At 36.1% G+C, this 12,831-nt stretch overlaps 2 protein-coding genes across 4 annotated transcripts; one reads left to right on the top strand and one right to left on the bottom strand.

Annotated features, from left to right (window-relative positions):
• Positions 1 to 3,125: 3,125 nt before the first annotated feature.
• On the top strand, positions 3,126 to 5,318 carry LOC124179760 (protein FAM32A). The gene is made up of 3 exons (XM_046564475.1): positions 3,126 to 3,329; positions 3,984 to 4,116; positions 4,293 to 5,318. Exons 1-3 carry the CDS (start codon positions 3,244 to 3,246, stop codon positions 4,413 to 4,415), a joined length of 342 nt encoding a protein of 113 aa, XP_046420431.1. The 5' UTR covers positions 3,126 to 3,243; the 3' UTR covers positions 4,416 to 5,318.
• A 1,571-nt stretch (positions 5,319 to 6,889) lies between these two features.
• On the bottom strand, positions 6,890 to 11,421 carry LOC124179758. 3 transcript variants are annotated; one of them, XM_046564473.1, is made up of 9 exons: positions 11,093 to 11,421; positions 10,186 to 10,437; positions 9,578 to 9,735; positions 9,287 to 9,434; positions 8,680 to 9,106; positions 8,438 to 8,592; positions 7,886 to 8,125; positions 7,566 to 7,798; positions 6,890 to 7,305 (listed from the first exon to the last, which is right to left on the bottom strand). In XM_046564473.1, exons 2-9 carry the CDS (start codon positions 10,319 to 10,321, stop codon positions 7,132 to 7,134), a joined length of 1,671 nt encoding a protein of 556 aa, XP_046420429.1. In that variant the 5' UTR covers positions 10,322 to 10,437; positions 11,093 to 11,421; the 3' UTR covers positions 6,890 to 7,131. The 3 variants fall into 3 exon arrangements, with proteins under 3 accessions (XP_046420429.1, XP_046420428.1, XP_046420430.1); XM_046564472.1 differs by lacking the exon at positions 11,093 to 11,421 and adding an exon at positions 10,868 to 11,081; XM_046564474.1 differs by lacking the exon at positions 11,093 to 11,421 and having other exon boundaries at positions 10,175 to 10,288.
• Between the last annotated feature and the right edge of the window lie 1,410 nt (positions 11,422 to 12,831).

Here is a 12,831-nt window from a genome sequence, read left to right on the forward strand (position 1 = left end):
GTTACCGAAGCATTGCTATTAACACAGTTATTGATATTTTTACTTAAAAAAATGGTTACAGATCGATGAGAAAATGACAAAAAGACAGATATTAATTAAATGTTGATATAGCCAGTATCCATAATTGTAATAACAATTTATGATGCCCTTTATAAATAATTTCTTCTGTACACTTGAAGTTATCTATAGAGCAATGTATGTACGTTATTAATACTGCAATACATACACATTCCTATCAGCTAAAAAGTTTTGCAATCGCGCAACCGGTCTTGAAAGAACAAATGTTCAAATTGCGATAATAATTCACAAAAAGATAATGTGGATCCATACATTGGCCTACCAACTATATTCATAAACTGATGAGTAATACAATTTAGCTCCAATGTGATCAAAAGAATGCATAATCTACGTAACATTTTTTTATGCGGCATATTTCTAAATTATACATACAATTATACAATTCATTTTTACTCAGCATTTTGTATGGGGATTGTTGATAGTCTAGGTTGACGATACCCGTTTATTTTTGGCGGAATCTAATTATAGCTAGTGAAGTTGAAGAATCGAATGAAACTACAATAAATTGTAAGACAAGATGTACATATAAAGAATTATTCCAAAATTTATGTTTTTTTCGATTTCATAGACGCTTTTATATCCAACTGTCGCAGGACGGCAGCGTTATTAGCTGACCCATTAACTGAAGAATATATCTTTAGTCAACGGCTGACCATCGAAGGGCCTAGCCGCTTGAGTCTGGAATCGACAGGGAAAATAAAGTGCATATTTCTTGTCTGAAATGTAAAAACTAAAATCATTATACATCATATCGTATCATCATACATCGTACATCTGACATCATATCATACGTTATAGTCATAGATAATATTAAAGTTCGAAACCAAAGTTTGGATGTCGGATGTTCGGATGTTCAGAATGTGACGTCACCCAAAATTTTTTTTCTCTTGACGTCATCGATCTATATAGACGAAAATCAGCTAGCCGAATTCCTCAGTCCAGAAACAACCGCGCAGTAGAGAGGACGTACGAGAACCGCGCTCCACAGATTTCAAGTACCAGGTTCTCTACCTCCTGGATCCTGTACTTCCTGGTGCAACTCAAGTTCCACGAAGAGCGCTTCGTAGTTTCTGTGCTCCAGGTTCACTACTTGCAGGAACTCGACTTCCAGGACAAGCGCTCTGTGGCTTCAGCTGAGCAGGTACGCTACCTGGTGAAACTCGACTTCCAGGACAAGCGCTCCGTAGTTCTGGCTGTCCAAGTTCTCAATGTGGTAACTTTTGACCAAGCGGTCCGTGGTTCCTGCGCTCCAGGTAGACCCCTGGTGAAAATTGACTTTCAAGACAAGTGCTCCGTAGTTTCTGCGCTCAAGGTCTACTGCCTGGTGAAGCTTGACTTCCTGAACAGCCACTCCGTAGTTTCTGCGCTCAATGTACGCTACCTGGTGAAACTTGACTTCCAGGACAAGCGCTCCGGGGTTCCTGTTTCATGTTTGCAATAAATTATTGCAATTCATTTTCGCACAAGCCCAAATTCAGTAGCTGTCAGAGCGCTAATCAAATTTCTACAACTTTTTATACTTTTCTCATAATCTTCTTGGTAAAATGTGTCGATACAAAAATTATACTAATTCTTACACAATATTTTTGATGTGTTCTAATACTGAAAATATTTATTAGTATTCGAGATATAACCCGAGGTCGTTAGCGGTGGTCGTTGGAGGTGGTTGGAGATGGTCGAAGGTGGTCAAGGAGGAGGACGAGGATGACGAGGAGAACAAGGTGGACGAGGAGCTCGAGTATTTGTGCTCGGTGAGTAAAACATTTTTATAATATTTGATGCCAATTGTAATTATATTTCATCTAAAAGATTTCAAACTTGTCATGTTTATAATAAATTATTTCAATTCATTTTTCGTGCAAGCACATATTCAGTAGCTATAAATGCGCTAATAAAATTTATTATATTATTAGTTAATTAATTAATTTTATTAATCCTTACAAAATATTTTTGGAGTGTTCTTATACTGAAACTATTTATTACTGTTCAAGGTATAACCCGAGGTGGTTATAGGTGGTTGTTGGAGGTGGTTGGAGGTGGTCGAACGTGGACAAGGAGGAGAAGAAGATGGACGAAGAGGACGAGGATTTGTGCTCCGTGAGTAAAACATTTTTAGAATATTTGATGGCAATTGTAATTATATTTCATCTAAAAGATTTCAAACTTGTCATGTTTACAATGAATTATTTCAATTCATTTTTCGCGCAAGCACATATCCAGTAGCTGTAAATGCGCTAGTAAAATTTATTACATTATTAATTAATTAATTAATTATATTAATCCATACACAACATTTTTGGAGTGTTCTTATACTGAAACTATTTATTACTGTTCATGGTATAATCCAATGTGGTTATCGGTGGTTGTTGGAGGTGGTTGGCGGTGGCTGGCGTTAATAAGACGTGGTTGGAGAAGAAGAAGAAGGCGGAAGAGGAGGACAAGGACAAAGACGAGGAGGAGGACTTAGTGGACGAGGAGGACGGAGGTGGTCGAGGGTAGTAGGGGGTGGTAGGTAGGAGTAGTAGGAGTAGGAGTAGAAGCAGGAGTAGGAGTATGAATAGGAGTAGAAGTACGAGTAGGAGTAGGAGTAGGGGTAGCGGTTGAAGTAGCGGGCCGCGGGGCGGGGTGGGGTCAGGTCGGGTCGGGTGGGGTAGGGTAGGGTAGGGGGTAGGGGGTAGGGTAGGGTAGGCCAGGTTATGGACACTTAGACCTCCCCTCCACTCCTTATTCAAGCGCAGTGGACCAGGGCCATACCACAACAATAAGATGTAAAATTCCCATATATTAAGTTTAAGTGGTATCACTGACATATCGAGGCGTCCTCTGGAGATTTGATAATTGGCTTGTATGAAGTTAATGTTAATGATAAACTGTTTGAAGGAGGTTTGATTATTGTTTGTAAGTATCAACAGAGGTCGTCGTAATCAACATGTACCAACTATTGGGGGAAAAAATATGAAATTCCTATAATTTTGTTAGTGAAAACTGTTATTATGTTGGCTATAGCCCAGTCCACACCGACGAATAATTTGCCTCAAAAACTGTTGAGTGTCCATACCCTGCTGTATATCCACGGTTGGCTGTCAGTGGAACGTGTGTTAGGTTATCCAAAATACTAGTTACACTGTGCAACTTCTTCAGTGCTTCGAAAGGCAGAAGATTGAAATGTCGGAAAATTCGGCAACTGACGAATACGCACATGTAGCCAAAGGGCCTTTGAAGTTGAAATGTGACCCAGCAACTATAAAGAAGTACTACCATTTATTGACATTTTAATAAGCATACCAGATTCACGTTTTCTCATATTTTTTAGTTCATTATTTCTATTGGGTTTTCTAAATATGTTATTCGTATCTTTCGCAAGTTTATAATTTATTTTCCTAGTAGTACTGGTAGTAGTCCAAATTTGTCATGGATAACCATTTGGTAGAGTGAAGAATACCTACTTGTAGCATGAAATTATCTCAAGAACGTGCAGAGGCCACTCTGTCATTATACTGTGTCAAATACCCATGACATGTAGCACCTAAGTCCAGTGACACAATATTACGAAACCTTGTAAACGATTGATTGCTTGCCGTATTCGTTATGTGTTGCATACAGTTTTACTGCCTTAGTGTATCAGAAATGGATGTGGTAGGGTTCACATTGATATTGTAACGGTGTATTTTCATCACTAGTGATCATTTCACAACTTTGGGATTTTCTGAAATTCAGTAAACCATAATACAGCACTAATTTAATCATATTTTACAAATTTTACTCTATTGAAGATATTCTTCAATCACTGAATTGTGGTTTTTCTTTTAATGTTTCGTTTCACAATGCAACTAGTCAAGCTACCTACTAAAAGTAATTAAATTCGAGCACGCATGCACATCTTTAATAATAAATACCTATTTCAGAAAAAAGAAGAAAAAAGAAACGGAGAAGAAGATGATAGAAATGGCAAAGATTATTGAGGAAGAAAAACCAAAATCAGCTGAACTCAAGCGAACCAAGGCCGAAATGGCTTTCCAAAAGATGCAGGAGAAGATGGTAAATATTTTATTCATATTATTTTAAACCACAAACATTGGCTTTAACTGAGATTAGTCTGAAGACTGAGGAACTTCAAAATCAAATTTTTAGTCGGGCTTATTGATAGTCATGTTGAAACACTACTACATAAGAATATATAATTAACTTGACGTTTGAAATAATACAATTTACAGCAAACGGAACGGATCAAACAAAAAGCATCAATGACACACAAACAACGTGTAGAAGAATTCAACAGGCATTTGGACAGTCTAACAGAGCACTTTGATATACCGAAAGTCAGTTGGACTAAATAAACACACTTACAATTATGCTGTTGCACAAAATTAAGACAAACTTTTTATTTTAAAAATTATTTGTTATTTCACCAATATATACATATGTATAATTGCTACGGTAGTTCAAATAAATTTAAAATAGCCATAATTGTAGCTGTACTCTTACACAGAGTAAATTTAAAACTGATGTTACTCTGTTGTTGATATAAGAGTCAACTGGTAGATGTAACGATGAGTAACTTGTTACAGTAATAATATACTGTATCTTAAATATCGTTACATATATAAAGTATTTGATGAATGGGAAAAGTAAAATAATGTAGTAGGCATGGAGATCTTGTTTTTAACAGAGTAGAAAAACTGTATTCTAAGCCGAAGCTAAGGAATAATATAAAATACTTATTCATCTTTGTATAATGTATATAATATTGAAAACTTTCTTCATGCACATATTGTGAGATATTAGGGCATAGACAGTTTCAATGGCAGTTGCAGTTATTACTTGCCACAGTTCATAATGGACGGATAAGCACTTAGCTGCTAAAAATAAACTAGTGATAAATGTTACAAAAATGGTGTAAACTAAATACATATGTCATTTATTTTCTAAAAAATTAATGCCGACAATATAAAATCCTTTTATGCCTTACGTAATCGTTTCGACTCATCAATAAATTTTTTAAATATCTTAAATACATGTGACAACTGTATAATGTGCCATAACAATGAACAGGTATAATGGACGGAATTGATTAGCTACCATGTTTCGGCACATGTATTGATAATTGTAATAAATATGATACATGATTTGCTGTCACAGCAAACGTACACATAAAATAGACTGCATTTACTCATCTGCGATGCTTCTAGCTCAACTTGTAAATTATGTATAATACACACACACATTACTAGCTGCAATAAGCGAGATAAAAAATAATAGTGAAGCAGTCAGAAATCTTTGTGATTATAGATATTTCTAATGTTACCTAAACAGGTAACAGATTTGTTCAAGACAGCTTAACACTCTGATCCTAATTTTGTCTGTATATCAGGACTTAATTAGAGTGCCATGTTCGCAAACTTGATCTTGCTTCCAATAGTGCCGAAATTAAGCTGACTCTTCAGTAGGAAGTGTTGACAAATTTAAAAATATATCAGTATGTGGTTTAAGTTATGGGAATATATATATATATATATATATATTATATAAGTATTTTATATATATATTCCCATAACTTAAACCACATACTGATATATTTTTAAATTTGTCAACACTTCCTCCATATATATATATATATACATATTAGGGTGCTTTTTTTTGGACTATATATTTTTTTTTTCGGTCCCATCGTGAAATTTTGTTGGAAATACAACAAAAAAAATTCCCTGAAAGATTGAGCCCTTAATATTAATATTAAGTGCGGCGAGCACCAAGGCATGTAAATATTTCCCGCTTAAAATACACGTAAACTTCAATTTTTTTCTTTAAAACATCTACAGTTCAGAGGCATTCTATGGTGTAGTCTAAGACGTCAGTAGGTTTTCTTCGGAATGAAATGCTCTACAAAAGTGCTCATTGCGGTGAAGTCGTAACTCATACCGGCGAAGTCGTACGGGCCACCCAAACCCAATTTTTTCATGAAATTCTTGTCTTTTTGCCCGTATCTCGTAAATAACAAGAGCTACAAAAAAAAATATTCAACATATTTGTAGGAAATTTAATTTCCTACAAAAAAGTTCCAGAAAACCAAATTGCTAACATCGATATTTATTGAGATATTGGGCTTTTAAGGTGAGGAAGTATGGAATTTTCATAAATTATTGAGTTCAATTGTCGAATATTTTTTTGTTTTGTAGCTCTTGTAATTGTAATGACAAGAATTGTAATTGTCATGACAAGAATTGTAATTGTAATGACAAGAGCTACAAAACAAAAAAATATTCGACAATCAACAATTCGACAATTGAACTCAATAATTCATGAAAATTCCATACTTCCTCACCTTAAAAGCCCAATACCTCAATAAATATCGATGTTAGCAATTTGGTTTTCTGGAACTTTTTTGTAGGAAATTAAATTTCCTACAAATTTGTTGAATATTTTTTTTTGTAGCTCTTGTTATTTACGAGATACGGGCAAAAAGACAAGAATTTCATGAAAAAATTGGGTTTGGGTGGCCCATACGACTTCGCCGGTATGAGTTACGACTTCACCGCAATGAGCACTTTTGTAGAGCATTTCATTCCGAAGAAAACCTACTGACGTCTTAGACTACACCATAGAATGCCTCTGAACTGTAGATGTTTTAAAGAAAAAAATTGAAGTTTACGTGTATTTTAAGCGGGAAATCTTTACATGCCTTGGGCGAGCACTTAATATTAATATTAAGGGCTCAATCTTTCAGGGAAATTTTTTTGTTGTATTGCCAACAAAATTTCACGATGGGACCGAAAAAAAAAAATATGGTCCAAAAAAAAAGCACCCTAATATATATATATATACATCAACGGATTATTAGATAACACAGTAGTATCCCATGTGTCTTATATCAAAGGAAATACTTGCAGAGATTCCAATTTTCAGACTTAATTGTCGTGTGATAAAACTACAGTATTAGCACGGAATATGAGATACCTTATGAACACAGCACGATCATTGCAGGTACTCAATCTATTCGCAGTAACGCAAGGTATTTATACTTTTTCATATTAAAAATGAGCAGACAACCCTCCATTAGAAAATTTGCGTGAGAGCCCCAAGTAAGACTAGGACTAACACAGTAGATGAACTTAGAATCGGAGATCCATTATCATAACGAAAAACTTGAATATAATTTTCTGTTTGTACCCAAGGATTGCTGCCATCATCAAAGTGCATGGGACATTGATCTCGTTCACGCTCGTATTCCTCCAGGAGAAAAAAACATTTAGAATGCAGTTTCATACGGTACCAAGTATGCAGATTAAAAGTGTACTTACCTGGAGGATTCCTTGAGGTTCAATGATGTGAAGAACTCCTCACCGGCAGATAGACAACCACTGTTATACCTGGGTTTAAAATGTACTTACTGCATTCAAGATGTAACTGTGGTTACCTGTCTGCCAGTCAGGCGTTTGCATCATTAACCCTCCAAGAATTCTCCTGGTATAAAGATGACAGAAACTTACTTGTAGCTGCAGAGCGACGGCAGCACCTTCGGTCTGAGTGCTACTTGTCACATCTTGTTTGAGGTCACAGTAAGGTCCAAGAGCTTGGGACATCAAGACACGATTCAAATCTGCCCTTTGATAAACCCAGCATCGATATTTACTGAATGCATCCAATTCGTCATATGTAATTAAATATGACTTCAAATTTTCTTTCCAGTAGCCAATGCATTTCATTTTATAATCAGGTGTACCTATGCACAGCAGTGAATGGATTAATTCACTCAATTTCTTTCTGTGTATAACCTTTCCAAACAACGTGGTAATTATATAAATCTTACTGTAAATATCAACTGGTCGTCCCAAGTGATCAACTGAAAGGCAGTAGGTTTCGTCAATAGCTACTTCCTTTTGATCGGTGTCACACACTGATAAATCTGATATATTTTGTTTGCAATAAATATTCGGCCGCGGGGAGAGTGTCACACCTCCCAAGATTCTTGTTTCGAACAAAATATCTCCTTTTTGGGTGAACATATATTTTCCTGCTACAGGGCATCTAACTGGTACTGGATATTTTGCTGTAATTTAAACAGTATTGTAGCAAAGTGTAATTAAATTTGGGATACAATTATGACACTGAAACTAGCAGGTAATACAGGCGGAAAAGTTCCAAGGGGTAACCAAACATTGAAACTTAGCAGGATTATGCAGGGAACTCTTTCGAATATGTTCCTAGATATTTTATCATTTGCTCACTTTCTGAAAGCCTTCCAGACGTATTACTTGCTAGTATTACCTGCTAGTTTCAGTGAAATAATAAAAGTTGATTTAAAAAAAATGTAAAGTAATTGTCAATTAAGCTATTCATTATTCAATTTCTATATTATTACCGAGGTACAAGTCGTATTTCCATGCTTCCTTGTTTGGAAATTGAACCCAGGAACATACTGTATGGAAGTCATCTTTAATAACAGCAACACCTCGCCGATATCTTATAACGTTATGATGTTGTGGAACAAAGTCAAAACAAACGTAATCTTTCTGACTATAAAAAAACAGATATAAATAATTAATAAATATCTTCGGTTTATCTTCAGACCTTAATGAGAGTTGAAAGTTCTTGTTTTAGTACCATCCATCCACAGTTAATCTTGCCATCATGACTCTAGTGTCTCTTTGTTCTCGACATACATAAATGGTTCGCCTGAAACGGCCTTCATCTGGATACCAAGTTTCTATTATGTGGGTCTCATTTATGAAAATATCTGCATCTATATTAGCAGTGTTTATCCAGTCTCCAGACATGTTTTGAGGTAAGCGACATCCTGGGTCGACAACTTCAGATTTAACGGGCGTTATACGAAGACGCTCAGGACTTTTTTCAACTGTTTTTAGAGTGTTACACTCTGCAGTTATAGAAACACCAATGTACAAGTCATCATCACGATTCTTCAGGAAACATCTGTACTTTTCATCTTTTCGAGATTCCTTCGTGTTTGCGACGGCAAAGAAATGATTCTTGTCAACAAACCAGTCACCCAAACAACTGTATTCCACCACTAGTTATGAAAACAAATACAGAACGATATAGAAATAGAATTGTTTCTATACTGTAGTAATGTCGGATAAATGTTCATTGTCTCCTTCACTAGTCAAGTCGGTTCATCTCAAGCAGTCCGTTATTTTCCACCTCATACATTTTTTTATTAAATACTTTTGAAATGTAGTTCATTACTTACATCCGTCTTCAGTTCCTTCTAATGTGTCACATCGTTTGTAATTTATGGTAAACTTTTGATTTGTAATCAAGAACTGAGTACCAGCTGTTTGGCAGGAACGAATTTGTGCATCTGGATGATTACATTCTCCAGTGAATCTGAATCGATTCTACGAGATGGGAACAAAACAATACGTTAACAAAAAAAAACGTTATCACTAATTGATCGCATTTGTGGACGACTAGTACTAAGTGATGTGAAAAAAATATCAGACAGTAACTAACACTAATATTATGCATTAAGGTCACTCACTTGATAAGCAAATTGCCAGACACCTTCAAGAGATGATCGACAATTGACTGGAACGTAGTTTTCAGAAAATAATGTGATCAACTGTTGATCTGGACGCAGTCCACTGCATACGTTTTCCACTGTTGGTTGGACACCATTACGTAAATTTACACAACTTGCTAAAATGGAGAGAAAATCAAAATAATGTTTGGATATCGAGTGCTAAGAGTATTTGTACAATTGTTTTCTATAACAAAAACATTCTCATTCAGTCATTGACTTTAAAAATTCATCATTTTTCCTGTATGCGCCTCAATTATAATGAGCCTATTAGAAGTATTTCAAACTTAAACCAAACAGTAAGCAGTATGATACTGTAAAAAGTAAATGGTACACTAAGAATTTTCAGCGGTTCAAAAAGTGGCACCTGTGGCTGGGAAACTTTTTGTTATAGTGCAGCTGATTATTTCAACATAACTAGACTAATTTCTTCACTAGAGAGCTGCTATATAAATATTTGATCACATAGGTCATTTTAGAGCTTTGAGAAATCATTCCAACAATGAAAGAGTAGATTTTAATACTCTCTTCAGACTCTTGATAGTGGAGGTTAGTTACTTTCGACGTACATTCCAGCTTTTCGAGGACATTGACAGTTCTGACGACTAGTTTGACGCAGTTGTAACACACATCCTTTTGAAACACGAATGTATAGTTGACGTGATACTCTGATAGCGCATTAATACAGAAACCCTTATTGGTCATAGTTTCTGCATTAATTTCAGTCAATGTTTTTTCACCATTTTCCCAAGAAAACCACGAACCCCTGATAACCAGTGGAATATGGCATGATCTTTCCTCTTGACCTCTTGATAAACTGGCTGGAATTAAAGTGAATATCAACATCATTTTAAAGTTCAAAATGTAAGATTGACATAAGTATTATGTTGTCTATGGAACAATTATTGTCAAGACCGTTGACACATGCGCTAGTAAGCACCATAAGGTAAATGTGATAAGGAAGATGAAGGACAGCGAATTAAGCAACGAGACTGAAAAAGGCGTTCTTCTCAATTTAGAATGATTTGGATAACCTAAATTAGTATACGATACGACGAGAAATTCCAAAGCAAATTTGTAATCAAAAACGAAATTTCCGCGATGGAGATGAAAATTGCTAGATACACTGAGATTATTACGAATGATAAATACGTAGAAATTGTTCGAGAATTAATTACATATGAACAACCGTGCAAATAATCATCAAGCGCTTGACAACAATGAAATGAAGACAGGATTTTACAAGCTTACCGTGAATAAGAACGTAACACATGGTGTATGCGAAAAAAGATAAATTTCGTGCCATGATGTCGCGATTGCTTATAAAGTAAAATCATAAAGAGTAAAAACACACAAGTAAATTATTAACCGATTTGAGCGTAACGATTTACAACAAACATCATCACCCATCCACGCCCAACGATCTCAACGCTCACCAACACTCTACGAAAGCATCACTTGGCTCACTACACTTACAACACAAGAATTCCTGTGAATCATGGCATCGGCTCCATAGGCGGAGGAATTGAAAACCTGTTAGCGTTGCTGAAGATTATAATGGGTGTGTTCCGAAATTCGCTGGCAGGGCTAAAATCTTCGTACGACAGAGGCAGTACAAGGCATGTGATCGCTAGATTTGACGCTACTACTTCCACTCAGAATTAGGCGAATCGGAGAAATTTAAACGAAAAATTACTCTTGGTATCAGGACCGCATCTGAGCCGAGGAGGTCGACCAAAAACAGGGATTGATTGATTCCATTGATCCCCAACAGCGTAGCCCTGCTTCTTCGATTTGACGCCCGTGAAAATCCAGTCTACAATCTTCTTCAGTCAACGCTACCAACGAAGATCGAGTCACATAGAAGCGTACGGTTATGGGCCGCTTGAAGCAAAACTTTCCGCGACTCGTAAATCCGTAAGATGACTCTACCGTCGGTCGACAATAGAGAGCTGCGATCATCTCAACTTGCCGGTCGGAGCCAACACACCGGCACTGTACGCATTAGTATAGAGCGCTGTACGTGAGCCACACAAGCAAAGGCGCCACTAGTGACACCTAGCTGTTGGGGTAATAGCTCATCCGAGCACCCCAACTTTTCTTACTTCAAATAGCCTGCAGGCCGTACGATTCTATGTGACTCGATCTTCGTTGACGCTACGGTAGCTAGGTAGCTATACTTGGCTATACGGTAGCCAAAATTCCTAGTATACCAGGTGCTGTTGCAAGTGGTTCATAGAGATAGCGAGCGTTAGTTTCTTTTACAGCCTTTCAGTATCGTCAAAGGCCGTGTTCGTAAATTGACTGCCAGTACTAAAAATTCCCTAGGACAGAGACAGAGCTGTCCATGAACTCGGCAGCGCAAAAGAGATAAAAGATTGCTGACAGTACTGTCAGTCAATTTTCGAACACAGCCAAAGAGTACTCTCACTTGATCTTACTAGCACAGAGGACTATTCTAGGGACTAGAAATTCCTCATTGCGCTTATTGCACAAATTCTTACAGCATCTCACAGATTTTTGAGATACCTCTCAAAATTTGTGTCGCTCTCGAGCCGAAGCTAAAAATCGTAAGATTTGGACAGTGAATTGATTAGTATATGGGCCATAATGTTTAGATAATGAGTATCAAGTAAACCCGAAAGAATCCCACCACAGATTTGAAATTTGTGAGTAAAATTTCATGCAAATCGCTATTCTAGTATACGCTCAATGAATCTGATCTCTATTCAGATTATTTGCTTTTTCTGTTTGCTTTTAATGCCTTATATAAGTGGCAGACAAAGTAAAGCCTTAATTCAAACAATGATTTATCGTTGCATAATGTGATAATTAGTAATCAACTTTTAGGTTATGTTCTAGTAATATACTACAAAACTAATGTGAGCCAGATAAAATGTAGTTCACCTGTATCGTGCTGCTTCACTCCAATCGAATATATAATACATGGAGAAATTTAACATTACAGTTGTAACAATATTTAATACCACTGGTTATGCAAAGCTAGAAATTGTTCTTGCTCTATTCAATCATTTGTCAGAAATTTTCAATACGTAATCTTCTAGGAGAATGAATATCATTTCTTTATTGCTACAGAATATATTATCTTATTGGATATTGATTCCTCGATGAAACTTACCAACTTTATGAAGTTAAGTTTCATTGCTCATGAGTAAGAAAATAATTACTATTACAATGTTTCAGAGGTCGATACA

The sequence above is a fragment of the Neodiprion fabricii genome, chromosome 4, assembly GCF_021155785.1.
Source record: "Neodiprion fabricii isolate iyNeoFabr1 chromosome 4, iyNeoFabr1.1, whole genome shotgun sequence".
In the NCBI taxonomy this organism is placed as follows: Eukaryota; Metazoa; Arthropoda; class Insecta; order Hymenoptera; family Diprionidae; genus Neodiprion; species Neodiprion fabricii.